Source organism: Electrona antarctica (assembly GCF_951216825.1).
Source record: "Electrona antarctica genome assembly, chromosome: 19".
In the NCBI taxonomy this organism is placed as follows: Eukaryota; Metazoa; Chordata; class Actinopteri; order Myctophiformes; family Myctophidae; genus Electrona; species Electrona antarctica.
The window spans coordinates 10,432,293-10,451,552 of record NC_136800.1 but is presented as its reverse complement, the minus strand read 5'-3'; the positions used below and the strand labels follow the sequence as shown (position 1 = coordinate 10,451,552).

General features: G+C 41.5%; 1 protein-coding gene across 2 annotated transcripts in view; it reads right to left on the bottom strand.

Moving 5' to 3' along the window:
* The window catches only part of pth1r (parathyroid hormone 1 receptor), an 88,394-nt gene that overhangs the window by 31,755 nt on the left and 37,379 nt on the right, over window positions 1-19,260 (bottom strand). Inside the window, exons 2-4 of one of the 2 annotated variants that reach the window (XM_079488810.1) lie at window positions 18,530-18,632; window positions 5,836-5,949; window positions 4,354-4,472 (exon numbers count right to left, since the gene is read on the bottom strand). In XM_079488810.1, coding sequence (XP_079344936.1) covers window positions 4,354-4,472; window positions 5,836-5,949; window positions 18,530-18,632 — 336 coding nt within the window. The remainder of the gene's footprint in view (window positions 1-4,353; window positions 4,473-5,835; window positions 5,950-18,529; window positions 18,633-19,260) is intronic. The other variant, XM_079488811.1, reaches the window with a different exon arrangement.

Genomic DNA, 19,260 nt, shown 5'->3' with positions numbered 1-19,260 from the left:
CAGGCTCGTGACAGCATGTTCTCACTGCACATTATTGAAAAGGTCTTTGCCTGAAATGGGTTACAAATTCCATGTACATTGTAAATAGCAATGCAAAAAGCAGCAAAATTGTGCAGCAGTAGTGTACGGTGTAGATCAGGGGTGCCCAAAAGGTAGATCGCGATCTACCAGTAGATCACAATAGCTGTGCAGGTCGGTAGACCGCATGACATGCCCCTAAAAATTATAATTGAAATTATTGCCACTTGAATTAAGATGACTTGATTGATATCCAAAAGGGCCTGTCAGCTCAAACCCACAATGCAACACTTTATTTCCAGAGAGTGTTGCGTAAACATCAGTAGCATTATAAAGTTATATACAAACAAAGTGACCAATTCCGTTTTCACCCTTCTATATATCTCTGCTGTCTGGAGGAAACCTCATAACTCCAAAATGTTCATTTTTCAGGAAATTAAATGAATAAAACCTTGTATTTTTTTAAACGATGAAATACTGCCTCATCAAAGTTGGTGTTGTGACTTTAGATATTGTCAATTACTTGCATGAGAAGGAGAGAGGTGGTGGAGTTAGCTGTTTTAGCAGACAGTTTGAGGGTCCAATGAAGTTAAGAGGTTTTGTCCAATGCGTTTTTTACTACTTTCCATTGGTTCAATATTTTCGAAACAACACCCCAGACGTAAAGGGTGTTCAATAGCACTGATTTATGGAATAAAATCAAAACCCTCAAAAATGGAGTTATGAGGTTTCCCAACGTTAACATCAGCACCACTATTCCAAAGCCCTCAGCAAAGGGAAAACAATTCCATATAGGTTACAAATTCCATGTACAGTACACTGTAATAGCAATGCAACATACTGTAGAGCAGCAGTAGTGTACTGTGTGTAGATCACAGTTGTCTCTGTTTAGTTTTTTGGGTGGTGATCAATAAAGCACACTGGCTAAATGTCTCCACTTGGGCTATAATTGGCTATTGTATAGTCTTGTTTCCCACCACACATTACTGTGTATATGTGGGTTTTTTTTTTAAATGTGGGGAAATCTTCACTAGACGAGCATGCCTTCTTGTTTTTGTTTTTTTGCTGTGTCACAAATCACAATTGATGTCGCAAACATGCCTGAGAAGTGCCTGAAAGTCTCGCACACACACACGCACGCATGCACGCACGCACGCACGCACAAACGCACACACGCACACACGCACACACGCACACAGTCTCTACCTCGGTCTATCTTTGCCTCTCTCTGGCAGCGCATTCTGTCCAGAGGCAAAACACAATAATTACAACAATCCAAACCAGTGACAATAATTGTTTTGGGATTATGAAGGCATGGGGTTTCGGGAGTAGAGGATCTGGAATGCAAATAAGTCAAGATTTACTTCAAATAAATGACATTATCCTTATTTCTTCTTCTTCTTCTATCCTCGATCACAATGTTATCACACGTAAATAAATTACATTATCCTTATTTCTTCTTCTTCTTCTATCCTCGATCACAATGTTATCACACGTAAAGATGAAACTAGAAAGGTCGCAATTTTAAAAAATTGCAAAGTGTGGTTGCCGCAGTGGCTTACATATGCCTCTCCCACTGATATTGCCAGCCAATTACAATGTTGCGTCACCCCTGCGATCATGCGTAAGTAATTCGGATGGGATTTATCCCCCCAAAAAACATTTTTCTGCAAGAAACGGTTACATTTTTCGCATTTGCGGCACCCCCTATGGATGAAAATGGAATCGCTTTTGGCTTTTGTTTGAATAAACCACCCGCGACATCTGATTCAAATTTGGGATGGATTGGACATTCCGTTCGTGACTTTAGGCATTTTTTGTAAAATAGGCCCCTCCCACTAACTTCGGACGACGATTAAGGCCGAACGTACGGACAAAAATTTTTCAAAAAATCTGAAAAAAATTGAAACGCGGTCCGATAGGTCCAGAGATCATATGTACCGATTTCTGTGAGATTCGGACAAAATCTGTAGAAATAGAAAATAAAGGTGTGTTTTGAAGAAAAATCAAAATGGCGGAAAATCTATCCTGACGCAAACGGGCGTGGCCTATGTGGGGAGATGCGTCATGGCCCAAGGAATACAGGGAGAAAGACATTTTGAATTTACGACCTACGGTTCAAGAGTTATAAGCCAAAACGTAAAGTGGGCTGTTATAGCGCCACCATGAGGCCGACCGATATAATTATAAGTTAATTAATTTTAGTAAGTATTACGAATTATCCCTCCAAGTTTTGTAACTATAGCCCTTACGGTCTCAGAGGAAAAAATACTTGAACGTGATTTTTCGCATTTTCCCATTCATGTCAATGGGGAGATTTAATGCACGAATAAATTAATATCAATTAAACTATACAACATTTCTCTTAGAAACGAGCAAGCACACCTTTCCCGATTTTTCCGGTCAATTTGAGATATAGCTCAAGTGCGTACAGTCAAAACTGTAGGAGGAGTAGTACCTCAAATTTAGGGTTACTCTAGCGAAATAATAATAAAGTGTTACAATTACAATAGTCTGGTTGCCCTTTAGGGCAACCACACTAATTACCTACCTAGGTTCCATCCTGGAGGCTAATCTTTCCGGTGATAAAATGGCCACCAACGTAATCAAAAAAGTCAACCAAAGAACAAGATTCCTTTACAGGATCTCCTCACTGGTCGACAAAAACACCTTGAAGACCTTAACAGGAGCCCTTGTACAAGGCTTCTTTGACTATGCATGCACCTCCTGGTACCACAGCACCTCAAAGGCCCTTAAAACTAGGCTCCAGACCTCCCAAAACAAACTGGTCAGGCTCCTACTTGGCCTCACCCCCCGAACCCACCTCACCCCTGCCCACTTTGACAGACTGGCATGGCTTAGGGTCGGCGACAGAGTACAGCATCTTGCAATGGGTCTGGTCCACAAGATTCGATACTCCACCAAGATACCCATGTACCTGTGTAGATACTTCCTTAATGTTAACGAAGTCCACACCCACAACACCAGAGGGAGTGCAACGAATCATGTTCAACCCAGATTCGGCACAAACAAGGGACTAAATTCTTTTCGCTCCTATGCCACCAAAATGTGGAACGCCCTACCAACAGTCATTAAGACATGCGAATCCCTTGACTCCTTCAAAACCGCTCTCAAAGGGCACCTACGGATGGCTGCCATTCGAAACTGGCCCCCGTAAAATCTGAATCCCCCCCCACCACCCCCCCTTTTTTCCCCTCACTGTATATGTTTCTTTTCCCTTTTTACCTCCATTATGATGAATTCCTGTACTGTTCTTTGTCTATATAGAAGTGTCTATTTGTACGTCTCTAAATGTTTTGATGAATTGAACATGGTGGACCCTGTTGTAAACAAGTGTAATGCTTAATTGGGTCGTCCACTCACAGTTAACAGCCTTTGTATTGAGTTTGTGCTTGAAATGTACTGTAATTCTGCAAACTGTTAATAAAATTTTCAATCAATCAATCAAAAAGTCTCTCATAACATGGCGCTGGAGGGTGAACATGAGCAGTGTCATGTCATGTCAGGTGTCACGTTTAGTGTGTTTAGTGGGTTCTTTGTACAGTGGGAAAGGGGTTTTAACCCATTTAGGCCTGACCTCAACATTTTAAAAAATCTTCTAAATCCTCCAGTTTTCTGAAATAAATATTTTCACGATTTTTCAAAAATAGCAGACCTACAAGCTCATAGCGCGCCACTCGGTGGCGCGCTATGAGCTTGTAGATCTGCTATTTTTCAATCGCTAAATTATAACATAATGTATGTAACCACCAAAAGGGGTTCCCGCTCAAAATGGGTTAACCCATTTGGACCTGAGAACAGATTCTACAAAATGTCTTCTAAGTCATGACAGTTTTCTGAAAAACCTTGTGTTCAGTGGTTTTCAAACTCGTTCACGTCAAGGACCCCCAGAATGATATGTATTTGGCCACCGACCCCCATCTGAAAATATGTTGTTCCAGGGACCCCCTAGAAGCAAATATTTGAGTCACTGTGAAAGAATATAGAGCACCGAAGTCTGACGTCAATATCGGTAGAGGGCGCTAAGTCCACTGGTTCATGTACTTTTTATTTGCATTGTAATCCCCCATAGGGGGATTTTAGACCGCCTCATATAAGAACTGTGTGTGAAAAATAAACACTTAACCCATTTTGGGCGGGAACCCCTTTTGGTGTTAGCATTAAGTTATACTTTATAACGACTGACATAGAAACATAGCTTTTTCAGAAAACTGTCAGGATGTAGAAGACATTTTTGGAATCTTATCTCAGGTCAAAATGGGTTAAAACACCAAAAAGGGGTTCCCGATGGGCGATGGGCGTGACATGACTCACCTTCTCGTGGTTCTGGTGTGAGAGGAACTTTGCGCATTCACTGTAATTGGCCCATGTCTTGTTGTTGGTGCTCGCCAACTCCCAGGTGCCATTGTTGTCACATCGACGATATGCAAGGCCTGGCAATTAGGCAGAGAAAAATGTGTTTTTTTTTAAAGACGTCGCCAACTCTTGACACGAGACACAGTAGGTGGGTACACAGATAATAAGAACAGACAATCACATTGATAAGGTACTGTAGGGTACTTTGAAATAGACATATTTTCAGTACAATTTTTTCTAGCTTGATGCGAGGAGGGCAAATGCACAATGAACGTCACCTTGTACGTATACCAACCTTATCTTCAGTCATAACCCCCCCCCCCCCCCCCCCCAAGAAAAAGCTAATTTATGTGTATGAAAAACCTACAGTACATTAGCACAGATGTGTGGAAGACTGGTGGTGATGCTGGTCTACTCTGCTGTATGTAGATCGTGTAATTACTCTTTTTGATACAGAGACAGTCAGGACGGCAAGACTAAAGGTGGCCTTACACTAGCCGATTTTTTTCAATCTGAAATCTGATAGCACCACACACTACAGGATAATCGGAGCGGGACAGAGCCAATATCAAACATTCTTGATGTTGATCGGGCCGATCCCGATCGCGCTTTGAGCGGTCGGGCACCCCCCGAGCGTCAAAAATGCCCGATTATCGGCTAGTGTAAGGCCACCTTAAAGGTGCGTTCAGACTTGAATTTAAATATTCGCCTCGGTTCGTCCCGTTTGTGCTGCGCCAGGTCACGCTGCGTCCGTTCGCGGCGCTCACGCAACTTCTCGTCTTTGCATTGACTTTGTATGTAATCGCGCCGCTCTAACCATCCAAGTCTGAATGAACGCACCTTAACTGTTCAAGAGAGGAGAAAAACTGTCCAAAACTAGTTAATAGCACAGGCAGACTCTTCACTTCACATACTAGAGCATGTCTGAAATAAATGTCAGGGTTGAAATCGACATGTACATAACCTTTCAAGCCTGTTTTCTCAACTCGCTGTTTTCTGCAAGATATTACTCTATCCATATTTCCAAAACTGGCGAAACAACCAATATGTCAATTTGAAGCTATGATTCCCTGCTTTCATATAACATAAAAAAAATAATAATAACAACAAATCAATGAGGTAGCCTCGGACAGAAACGGTCAATACACTACACGACTGTATTGATTTCCCTTGAAGGACTGAATGAGCTTCAGGGTTAATAGTGTCGACGGGTGGCCTGGGCCATGGCTCAGTGGTCCAGGCACCTTGGCTGGTAATCCAGTCTGGCAGTGTGCCGCGGGTTCGACTCCCGATCCCGACAGCCTTTACTGCATGTCTTCCCCCCCCATCTCTCTCCCCCTTTCCTGTCAGCCTACTGTCTGTCCCTCCATAAAATATATAAAATAAAGGCGAAAGCCACAAAAAAACCATTTATAATAGTGTCGACGGGGCTTGTCTTACCTCTGTGGTTGAAGTCGTAGATGTACTCTGGGCAGGAAATGGACACGAGCTTGCCTGGAGGCCCCTCTGGCCAGCAAACAATGCCATCCCACTCTGGCAAGCAGAAACCATCTGCTGACATAAAAAGCAGTGGTGACATTTAAAGGTAAGAGTCTTGAACCATATGTGTTTGCTTCGGTTCTAGCATTACATCTAGCATTAAGTGACTCCAGGCATGCATGTGCACAAGGGCAAGAGGTAGAAGAGGTCGCAAAGTGCTCCCAGGGCTTTAAGAGCAGCCCGTTTCCTTTCAGATGCTCTCTCGCTCTCCCCGTGGCACGTTTTGGTTTGTTCATTCGTTTGTTTGCGTTCATCACTCAACAACACCATACATTTTACACACTCACCTACACTACTGATTGTAAGGTAAGGTAATTTTATTTATAAAGCGCCTTTCAAAACAGTTGTTACAAGGTGCTGTACAATAAAAATAATAGGAATAAAACAAGAACATCACAATCAAAGATAAACCAACAATGATTGTACAGAGCAACCCACTCCTTCACCGTTTTGTTAAAGATGGAGTGCCGTGATCTTTTCCCCCACCCTAAAACATGATCATCAGGTATTATTATTATTTAAAGGAGGAAGACAATATTTGTTAGAATGTCGTTTTTTCAACCACACCAAGGGGTCTAATGAAGTATGTCGCCTCGTCGTGACTCGTAAACACACGCAAAACTGGAAAGAAATACTAAAATCACAGCACTCCATATTTAACCCTCTTATTGCCCTTGACGCTATTGACGTAATAATCAAAATATCCCCCACTACCCATGATGTAATTGACGTAATTGTTTTATTCCCTATAATCGGGGGCTTAATGTAGCATAACGTAGCAACTTTTGGCTAGTTTGGCTAACGGCCAATCTACCTAAAACCGCGTATGTATGTGCAAGGCTGCGTAAAATGCGATATTCGGGGCTTGATTAGAGCTTAATTTGACTTTGATATATATACGATGATCGCATAGCATCCCGGACAGATGACTGTGTAACACAGTGCAGAAAGATAGGGGATGTTGTTGTCCGTTTAACCGGAAATGACATCGCCAGATTCGCTCTATTCGGTCAAAATCGGCATGATGGTGAAGTTACCGCCACCATCAGGACTGGGTCTCCAATACTATAGGATTGCCGCGTGAAAATGAGATAGTGTGTATATCACGGATTTTTCTATTGGCATTAAAATGATGAATTAAAAATATGAATAGTGCAGGTAGAAGGCACAATCCACTGTTAATTAGGGTGGCCATAAGGGGGTTTATTGGCATTTACAGTATGCATTTAAGTATTTAACCCATTTTGGGCGGGAACCCCTTTTGGTGTTAGCATTATGTTATGCTTTAGCTATTGAAAAATAGCAGATCTACAAGCTCATAGCGCGCCACTCGGTGGCGCGCTATGAGCTTGTAGATCTGCTATTTTTGAAAAATCGAAGAACCACTGACATAGAAACATAGCTTTTTCAGAAAACTGTCAGGATGTAGAAGACATTTTTAGAATCTGATCTCAGGTCAGAATGGGTTAACAACACAACATGTATTCAAGATATCCGTGTATCCCTCTCTTTTGTCCGAACTCTGAACCATGTTCCTGACACCAAAGAAGGAATGTGTTGTCATGTCAAATAGCAGGGGAAATGAATAATAAAGACGGCAGTATGCAAATGAGCGCTGCGCAGCAACCTGGTTCATTTGTGGCAAGGTTGGGTTTGCAATGCCTCTCTCATGAAAAGGATGCCAGGACTTGTGTTATCTGCTGGGTTTTTGGGGAGAGGGCAATTAGAAGCTACTCACCATCACGCAAAATATAATAATTACGGTGTATAATTAAAGCAGTGAGGAATTCCCCACACTTAGCAATGGCAAAACTGAACCAGTGTGTTTATAATGGCACGTACTGGAGGTGCATGGACAAAATTGGAAGCGTATGATCACCCCTTAGCATTCACAGCACAGCATTTGTGTATAATGTTACATTGTTCTTAAAGCCGTATTGTTTTCTTTGTTTTTTTTCACAGGAAATTGGTTTCAATTATTTCCAGGATTCCATACCTAATCAAGAAGACAATGCTTATTAACAGCGTACTGTTCTGAGTCATGTGGGAGACGAAGAGAGATGTTTGTTTGTTTCCTCACAGTAGCGTTTAAAGCACTGTATTCAAGGAGAGTTCCGTACTAGCCGTTTTTCTTTTTTTTTACCGAATTATTTTGATAATGTGTATATGAAGTTATGAACCACTGTTATGGCGAAAAATCAAATCAAAACAAAATATATAAGGTCCTTAAACCCATTTAGACTCTCGATTCTAAAAAGATTTCTTCTATATCAGTTTCTATATCAGTGGTTCTCAACCTTTTCCATGTCAAGGACCCCTGGAATTATCTGAATTTGGCTGCGGATCCCCATCTGAAAATCATGTAGTTCCAGGGACCTCCCAAATATTTGAGTTAAAAACGTTGGCTCTGAAAGAATATATATTCAAAGATTTTCGCCACATTTTCAAGATTTAAAAGAAATAGCAGATCTACAAGCTCGTAGTGCGGCACTAGGTGCCGCGCTATGAGCTTGTAGATCTGCTATTTTTCAATAGCTAAAGTATAACATAATGCTTTAAAACACCAAAAGGGGTTCCCGCCCTGAATGGATTAAGAAACGGTAGGCGGACCTAACGCTGGATGACGTGGATGCGGAAGGATTAGATCTACAGTGACAGCACTCCATGGAGTCGTTTTCCACATCATCTAGAACAGATGGAAACAAACAAACACAAAAACTGCGCGATTGAAGAAGAGATCTGGCGTTTGATCCGCACGGTGGGTAAATCCACTACATCGGTATGGAACGCTCGGCATGGATTATTATTTTTCTCCAGTGATCAATGGATACACGAAATGGATACATCTTAAAGCAGCTATAACATGCATTTTAATAATATTAAATATCATTGTCTATATGTCCCTCAACTTCTGCTAATGGTTTGAGCCCCAACCTGATATAACAAGTCCATCATGGCATTTCTTTCTGGCTTCTGAAGCTGTTTTAGCTGCAGTACCACAATGCCCTGAGGTGGTGGGGGCGCTGATATGCAATTTATTTAATCTTTGAGTCATTAAAATACTGATGCTAGATAAACCCAGACTTGTTTCCATTCCATGCCAGCTGGTAAACAAAGTGGAAATGCACATTTGGAACTGAAGACTGAAGAGGGGGGGGGGGGGGGGGGGGGGGGGCATAATACAAACTAAGGTGATACTGATGACATCACAAATATGACCAAATCAGTTCAGCTGTTCCTGAGAGCAATTTTCATAAAAGCCCTATATGATGAGAAAGCTTGATTGTTCAAAATTGCGTATTTGTGGGGATAGAAAATACATAGGGGAGCCCAAAAAAAACATCTTGTCCGGAATTCTCCTTTAAAGCTGCTATAAGCAATATTTTTTCAGTATTTCTCAAAATGTTAATGAATTCATACAGCCAGCAATGGGAAAAACGCTCCCGAAATGTTTTGTCTCTGACACTCTGGCCGCAATCTGCATTGAATTCAAAGATTTTCCTAGAAGCTTTTTTTTTTTTTTTTTTTACCAATGACAAAGCTTCTAGGAAAATCAGACTACAGTAGCCTAAAGTTTATAAGTCTTCAGTCAACACATTTTTATGTTGAATGTCTGCATGTGCCATGATGTAAGACAACTACAGGTTCAAAGAAAAAAACAAAAAAAACAAGAAAAGGCTGCTTCATACTGTAGCAGAAAGGCCCGTAATTGTCAGCTCAACCAAGAACCACCAGTCCTCCGATAGTGGAACCAAAGTCCCTTTTCCGCCACAGATTCCTGGCACAACTCCACACTTTTGGCTTGGCATTTATTTTCTATTATTGAAAACATCTGCCCCATTCTGACCACTAATAAGCAGTTAAAGCTAAAGCTAAAACTATGCTCCCTTTGCTGTAGATCTATTATTTTCTCATTCCTGTAATCAAAGTTACAAAGAAACATCTGAAGTAATGACGACATGGCTTTTTATTTGCCTTCAAAACGGCCTGTCACTTGGAACACATAATTAAAGCGTAGACGGAGTGCAGTTGACTGACTCTGAAGGACCTTTGGCGGGAGAAAAAAAACAGTGTCTACTTTTCAAAATCACACTGACCACACATCCTGGGAGTAAAGGCGAAATGGCCCTAAGCTTTGGCCATAGGTTTTATTACCATAGGACCACCTACCAACAGGCTTAAATTAAACTGCGAACACACACACACACACACACATATAATTTCCTATAAATTCCATGGCCATGATTTAAATATAAACGTGAGTATGGGGGACTTTGGTATTGGTGATGTAATTGAGGTTTTTAATAGCGTTTTCTTTTCCCCCTCTACTCATTTGATTCAGGCCTGTAGATGTCAAAACACATATCGCAAAGAGTCCTGATATATGCAACCTTTTTTTTTATATAATGACTGGTGATGTTATTCTATGCCAAGGCCACAAGTTTGAATGCTGAGCTATTTTCACACAGCAAAGGTCTGGGGCCTTGAACCCACATCCCTCCACTGTCCTCCCCAGGCAAACCTCAGTGTTCCCCTCAATGAAAACCTTGTCTCAGTCATGTAACGGAGACTCTTGTGTATTTAAAGCACAAATGAGAAATAAAAACAAACAGATGGGACTTCACCGTAAAAAGGCTTCGCATCGCAAAGGGAGCCTGGAGTTTGGCCTTGAATGAGGTTGGACTAAATCCACCTTCAAAATAACCTGAGTACTGAGTAGCACAAAATCAATTCATTACTGTTAATTCTACGACACCACACAGTGCAAACAATCTAAAATAGTCATCACTCCACATCTCTAATAATAGTTCAGCCAACCACTGGCTTATAGTGGAGAGAGGGGGGAAAAGCCAAGGATGGTCATTGGTCAAGCAAGACATACGGTAGGCAAGATAAACAGGACCAGAAAGCCAAAGTCCTCAAAAATGCATCCCTGTTGCTATTCTCCGAGTCTGACTCAGCACTGATTCAAGGTCTGACCACAACACTGAGACCAAAGTGAATCAGCTTCCAAATAAAACTAGATTATTCTTGGAGAAATCCATTAAAGCTACAAAAAGAAAAAAAGAAAAAAAACGACCACAGTCACAATAGATTGATCTGTATAGCACATGTTGTAAGCTTCTAGATCGCATATTATAAGCCTTGTTATCTCCTCTTCTACTGTGAAAAGCACGCATGCATTTGTTTTTTGAGTGGTGTAAACCACTCCTACAACTGGCTTTTGTGTGCATAAAAAAATGACCATGGTTGCTATGTTCAAAATAATTTCTGACGTAATTAAATCACACCCGGGTGAACTGGATGACCGTAGCAACCGTGGTCATTTTCTCTGCACAAAAAAAGCCAGTTGTGAAATCACATCCGGGTGTGATTTCATTACGTCAGATCAGAGCTGATCAGGCTACATAATACCTTACCTTATTTCATTACGTCAGACATTACGTCAGACCACAGCTGATCATGCTATATAAAACCTTACACCACTCAGTTCACACGGGTGTGTTTTTTTCTTGTAAACGTGACTTCTAAATAAATAAAATAAAATACAATTATATCAGGCTTATATGGTTGAGCTTAATATGAGATCTGGGTCTGAGACTGAGAGAAGACTAACATGTCAGTGAACCATTTTATTGAATGAGGAACCAACAGCCACATGAGACTGACTCGTCTGAAGTCATGTGCAGTGAATTAAAACCATCAACAAATGGTTAAATAAATGAATAATTCAAATCAAGCACAACAAATAAGCCCCTTACATGCTTTATCAGGCATAAAAGCACATCGGGGACTCTACTTCTCTGTCAAGGTACTATGCTTTTGCTTTAGCCTAATTTCTTCGACTCGGCTATGATTGGAAAGACGTGTGCAACCTTCCAAAAGGGGTCGGAAAACAGCCACCAGATAAAAAAAGTCAGAGTGAGCGTGCAGGCATTATCAGGTACATCGTCACGTGTTGGGTGGAAGCCTTGTTTGCGTGTCAAAAACTATAAATATTCAGGAAATGGGAAAAAAAGGAACCTGTGTCTCCAATGGATACAATGTAGTTATTTAGTCACAAGCTCTCGTAATACTTTTCATTGGTGCATTATAAAAACCCCACATTTTATATAGGCCTATATTTTTTCAAATTATAGCAAAAATAGTAGATCTACAGGCTCATAATGCGTTGCATCGCGTGTTGTGAGCTTGTAGGTCGACTATTTTTGCTACCCTTGTGTGACACTGTAAGCATGTAGTAGGGCATTCAATTATGAAAAAAAAAACAAATAATAATAATAATAATGATGATGAAAAAGTTGAAATATGGAGATACACGGTTTCTGCCCGACAGCAACGATATACTGTATAGATTCAGCAGTGGAAGCAGGTGTGACTCACAGTAACTAAAACAATTACATCACACAGAAACATTAGCAATATTAACCTACAGCAACCTTGATGATGTAGAGCAGGCACGTGCAGAGAGTGTTAGAGAGAGGGCACTTTGAGAAAAAAAAATGCGAAAATAACAGATCAGCTATTTTCGGGGCGCAACCCAGCACTCTTTAGCTAGTGCTGGGTGTGTACGGGTGTGACATGGATTTCTAAACAAATTTGTTCAACGCAAAAATACCGTGTTCAAGTTCAGGAGATTTCGGGGGGAAAAAAAGCAATTCTCCTGATAGCCTTCCTGCAATGGCATGGAAGGAAAGGAGTGGTATTTGCATTTCTTTCACTATAGTAAATGCTGCATTCGTTGGTCTGGAAATTAAGGGCAGTTGTTTTACAGACGGGTAAAAGGGCAGGGGCTGAAGCCCCCTTTGATGTCTATGTGTGCACGTCCCTCATGGAGAGGACCACTATATTTCCACACTCGCAGAGTGCTCAAAATGCACCGCAGTGCGACACGTTTTGAGCTTGCAGATCTGCTATTTTTGCTATATTTCAAATGGAATCCTGAATAGTTTTTTGTTTGTTTTTTGCTATTTTTGCAATACATTTATAATACCACCTTGCTTGCCCGGACCTATTTAATCCATTTAATCCATGTGCCCATCATTTATAGCGCCCGGACCACTTTTACCGGCGCACCGGAAGTTGTTGTGCATGTCTGTGTAGCAGCTAACAATAAGACGGGATGATTTAGATCGGGAGTTATGAACGTTTTAAGATTTTCGTTTTCGTCAGCTAAACAGGCAGGGAACATTTTCGATGACGTGTCACTGTTTGACACGTGATCGGATTGGGCAACAAGCGCTCCTAGGCTGTGGAGCGAAGCGATCGGTTTTGTTATCATTAATCTCCGTCCTATTTATCAATCTCCGGCTTGGGCACTTGACAATGACCTTGAACTTGACGGAGATCTCCGCCCCGGGCCTCCATGGTGATACTAGTCAATTCAGCTACTAATATGGACTGAAGTAATTAAAGTGGGTCATGTTTGGAATTGTAACAGCTGAAATCAATAAAATACCACTCAGTATTCTGATATTAACCTGCGGGCTGTGCTAATGAATGTGGGGGCTGCATGTGGCCTCCGGGCCGCCAGTTGCCCATGTATGCCCTACAGGCATGGGAACCAACTGCAGATTCTCATGGGAAAGTAACAAGGTTCCGTTTCAACTAATCTGGAGAGGGGGCAACATGTTTAACACTCCTGTGTGTGTGTGTGTGTGTGTGTGTGTGTGTGTGTGTGTGTGTGTGTGTGTGTGTGTGTGTGTGACCCACTGCATGGTGGAATCGTGTACCGCGGTACCCTTTGTGCTACATCTGCAATCAGACAAATAAACCCTTCCTCCCTAATAACACATTCAAATACATGCAGTAGCCTACTTTTTCTTTTTTTTTAATAATTTTGCAACCCATTTTTTCACCCAGTGTCAATTATCTAATGTAATCAATCCTAGGCGCTACACTTCCTCTGCCAACCTGGGGAATTGCAACGGACTACAAGCTTACTATCTCTAAATAGTGTTTTTCTTTTCTTCTAATTCATGAAATGTCTTCGATTGTTTTATTTATTTATGAAATGATTTAAAAAAAAAAAAAATTGAATTCATTTGAAATCCATGATTTCTTTCATCTTTTGAAATAATAATTATTAAAAACAAAATGTAGGAAACAAAAAATAAAGGGATAATACTTTACTACTAAATTATGAAATAAACTAGTTACTTTACTACTTAAATAATAATAACAACAATTTAAAAAATGGGGTTTGTTGTTCTGTGGCACAGTAAGAGAACTCCCTATCATCGTAGCTTACATTTTGCATTTGGAAAAAGTATTTCTGCACATTGGCCCTGCTTTCACTGGTATTTTGCTGACCAGTTCTCTGAAAGCAACAGACTCCACCGTTGAGATTGGGAAGCATCTCCTCAACAACATACCTGGCAATCAATCTGTCGAGTTGACTCCGGGTTATGCTGTGGGGGATTTAAAATCTATTCTTGTCTGTTTAGAGGTGTTGGTCCATCTGAATCACTGGTGGGTGTGGTGGTGGAGACCTTGAGCTCTTTTAATTGGCCGCTAGTTTCATAGACCCCTGGACTTATCGCTGTGGACAATGCTTTCTGTCCTCCGCACAATTTGCATCTTACCTCGATATTTTAAGCGTCCTTTATCTGCAAAATTCTAAATAATGTTTTTATTTCCAAGCTGAAAAGCTCCCGTTGTCGCTGCCATCTGCATTTGCCATTGTACCGTGTGGTGGTGGGCGGCGCGCGGCGCTACCGGCGTTTTGTGTGTGTGCCTTTGTGTGTGTGCAATGTGCATGTGTTACCGTTTACCCCATAACACAAGACCCGTGCAACTCTGTCTCTGATTGAGAGTACCCGTTCCACCCATCTGTCCGTGTCCCTTTTATGCCCATATATATGGAGATTTCTGTATCCGTCTCTCTGTGTCCTTTATGGAGTTCTGTGTCAGGGATGCCCAAATATGGGAGTGTTGGAGTGATGTCAGAACAGGCCAGCTCCATATATGGACCCTGTCCAGAGCCCGGGCAGAGGCCTTTTGTGGCGGTTCTGGGCAACCGTGGGTCCCGCCAAATCGACACCGGGCACCGCACTCTCTGCGGGGGTGTGGAACGCGTGTGTCGGATTTGAAGTCGGTGGGGCGAACGGTTCTCGGGTTACGTGGATTACAGCCGTACACAAGTACAGACAGAGACTTGGTGCATTTATAGACATAAGATAGAACGATAATACCGTACTTTCTGCACTAAATTAAGAAAACATTTATTTGATTTTGTGTAACCCCACATGATTACATTCACTGCCAGGTATTAATTCATTCATTCTGCCAAACCCGTGGTTTTTCAGACCCTAATTTTGGGAAAATAATCATTTTTCTAAATCTGATAATTGAAAAAAACAACGATGACACTTTCCTCTAGGAATTAGGCCTACAGGTGCCTGGAAAAGTGTACTGCATGCCTGACGTGCATGACATGTCAGACTGCATTAGATCTGATGGAGGACAGAGGAGGACCCTCGACTCTCATTGTAGGGCGTGATATATGTATATATATATGTAGGAGTGTTCTGCACTGTGTTAGCTTTCATGGCCGTTCTGATCAATACACTGTGAGAAGCAACACATGTTCTTTTCCCTTTACATTTAACCCATTTAGACCGGAGTTAAAAACATTCACTTTGAAAGAATATATATTCAAAGATTTGCGCCACATTTTTACGATTTTTCAAAAATATCAGACCTACAAGTTCATAGCGCGGCACTCGGTGCCGCGCTATGAGCTTGTAGATCTGCTATTTTTCAATAGCTAAAGTATAACATAATGCTTGAAACACCAAAAGGGATACCCGCCCAAAATGGGTTAAACACCAAAGCCGCTTATACAAACTGCCTTTTGATGCCGACAGTTTCAATGGCACATTTTAAAACACAACCACAGATCTGTGGACATTTTGTCAAAAGGAGGAAACGCAATATGAAGCGGCATAACTGCACTAGCAGCTAGCTATCAACAAAAGGCCTTTGTGTTCTTAGCGTGAAAATAAACATCTTTAATTATGTGTTTCATTTAGCGAGGGGGTATCGTTTGGAGAGTCTAAGAATCCAATTTAATGAAACCGCACGGCACTGGGGTTAAAGAGAAAATAATACCATGGGTCTGGATGTGGAATTCAAACAACGGCAGGAAAATGTCAGTAACCACAATGAGATGGATGGAAACTGACGCTGTTTGGACACCCATAAGTATACAAATACCCCCCTGGACACGCATCACTCATAACATCCCTCACAAAGCCACAAGGAGGACCGGGGGAAAATACAACCACATTCCTCAACACAAGAATATCAAATGACATTCCACTGGATTCATAGTAGAGTTCTCAACGGGCCTGAAAATTAAGGCCCGGCGCCGGCCCTAACTGGGCCCTAACTGATCAGGCCAGAGGCCCGGCCAGACTAATTAGCATAGATTTTAGCCCGGCCCTAAAACGTCGGGTTGGGTCGGGCCGGGTTTGGGCAGAATTTGAGAACTCTACAGTCTGAGTACACAGAGTAAAAGTGAAATGCCAGTCAGCACCATCTTCATATTAGATAAATACAGAACAGAACTACTATTTGTATTATTATATAAAAAAAAAATAATATATATATATATATATATATATATATATATATATATATATATATACACATTTTTGGAACAAAATGCCTCAAATCATCCAATTGCCATCCAAGGCATAAGAAATGTCACCCTTTTCACATTGGCCTATTATAGCACCACCAGTAGGTGGTGCTAACCTGACCTGCCCTGGTGGAGACCTGTGCCCCGAGGGGCACTTTTCCTAGTTTTCTTTTCTTTTTTTCTTTTTGAGGGCCTCCTATATACAGTTAATCTTCATTCATCTTGTCCCCACACGTCTCATATTTGCCATCGACAATGAAAGGAGAAATTAGGTAAAATGTCCGCCAAACATGACGTGAATTTGTGGCAACATGCATTCTGATTGGCCAGTATGAGATGATGCATGATGATGTATGATGATAAGAGCGCCCCTCACTTCACACGGGTGTGATATTTTTCCTATGCCCAGCTTTGTGGATCTGTGTGAACACAAACATTGGCTGATCCCATAGCGATGATTTGATTGGCTGAGCAAAGTACATATTGAAGACAAAAGTGATTGACCGGAATTACATTTGATTGGTTGAGCACGGAATGTGATGTATGATGATGTATTCTGATAAGAGTGCCCCTCACTTCACACGAGTGTGATATATATATATATATATATATATATATATAGCTAGATAGCTACAAACACAACACGAGATCACAACACTGGTATCTGTATTCGGTATCCGTATCGGCTAAGGCGCGATTCATACTCCTATTTTAGAGCCGAATAAAAGTCGGTTCGGCTCTGTAGAGCCTACAATGTGACGTCATTTGAGGTTCGGGGGGGCGGGTACCGTCCTAAAGTCGGCTCTTCGGTGCTACTGGAAATTTCTGACGAGCCGAAATCATTTCGGCACTACAGCGCCGAAACAGCGGTAAAATAGGAGTATGAATCGGCCCTAACACAGAAATGGGATCGGATCGGGAACGAAAAAAGTGTATCGGTATCGGGACATCCCTAATATATATATATTAAACAAAAGCTACTGGATTCATAACAGAGTCCAAATTGAGTAGTTGCCAAGGTATTTGATTGAAGGTGGTGACATTCAGCTATCATTCCCTTCGCGATCGATACCAGGGGGTTCTCAAACGTTTCAATTTTGCGAACCTATTGTTGGCATCTATTGTTGTATCTGGGAAAATGTGTGGAAAAAAAGCGTAATGGGGAAGGCATTCAGAGTGCCCAGCGGGTTTAATAGCGTTTCATTTCAACAATGTTGTCCGAGGGCTGAATATCCACCGCCTTCGATTGAAATGTCAACAACAGATATGCAAATGATCATCCTTTTCACAGCCATAGTGGTGATTAACCCATTCAGACCTGAGGATGCGTCTGTGTCACATTATAGCTTTTAATCCACTTTAACCGTTATTTGAAACTTTAGCTGTTGAAAAATAGCAGATCTACAAGCTCATATCGCTTGCCATTTTTGAAAAATGTGGCACGAATCTTTGAATATATATATATTCTTCCACAGGGAACAATTTTAACTCAAATCTTTGCTTCTGGGGGGGTCCCTGGTACAACATATTTTCAGATGGGGTTTGGTGGCCGAATACATATAATTTTGGGACTCCTTGACATCAAAAAGGTTTGAGAACCACTGGCATAAAAACATGATTTAGAAGACATTTGTAGAATCTGGTCCTCAGGTCTTTAAAGGGTTAATCAATGCTGCTACCCCAGTAGTACCTTGTTTTGAATACATCGATTACCCACCTGCTGTCATACGCTTTTAATCTGCCGTTTTGTATGCCAAGCGTCAACACCGTAATTGAGCCTATGTCACCCGTGTGACATCCATGACAACAACATCACCTTCTGGAAACATGAGCCAATGAACCGATACTGCTTAGCGAGCACAGATGTCCGTGCAACGGAATGAAAACTGCCGGGCATGAGCTTAGAATCAATATGAAATCAAACGGAGAGACAGTGATGACGATGCTCACCAGGAAGCCTTTGCTTCGCCTTGATGTTCCCCTCACAGTTCCGCTTAGCTTTGAACAACAGGCCGATCTGCTCCTCTTTTGTGAGAACGTCATCTGCATATACCTGCGTGGAAAGGAAGAGGGACATGCAATCAGTGGTGGGGAATGCTTAAGTGTGCACATATAAGTTAGTACTTGCAGACATGAATTTGCATGGGTGAGTTCTGAGAAAAAGCCACGCTGCGAAACCAAATCATTTCATCAATCATTTCCTTTTAAACAACATGGCATTTCTCTCCATCGGATCCATCCTGTTCGGATAATTGTAGGACAGGACACAGCGTAAACATCATCCCACAGTATGACGCCATCAGGGCCAAAGCATAAGGTCCTGGACTCCTGGCATTAACTACTACGGTGCCAGCTGAGCATGAAATGCACCATAAGATTGCTATTGTTGTCTTGTTCAATCTCTACATCACCAGCTACTAGCAGGGGGTGGTATAGTAGCGTATGCAATGCATGGATGCAGCCATGACAAATTCCCTGTCACACATTTGTGACCAGGTCTAGCAAAATGGTCCTCATCTCGCCTATAATGAAAAGGCAGAAAATCTTTTTTTTTGTGATTTTCGTTTTTTTTCTTCATATTAACACAGTTTGAATGTTGAAGAAGGTTTTCATTCCAACAGATTATTGATTTGGGCAAATGAAATGTATACATTTATAAGTCAAAGTAGGCTAGCCAGCTC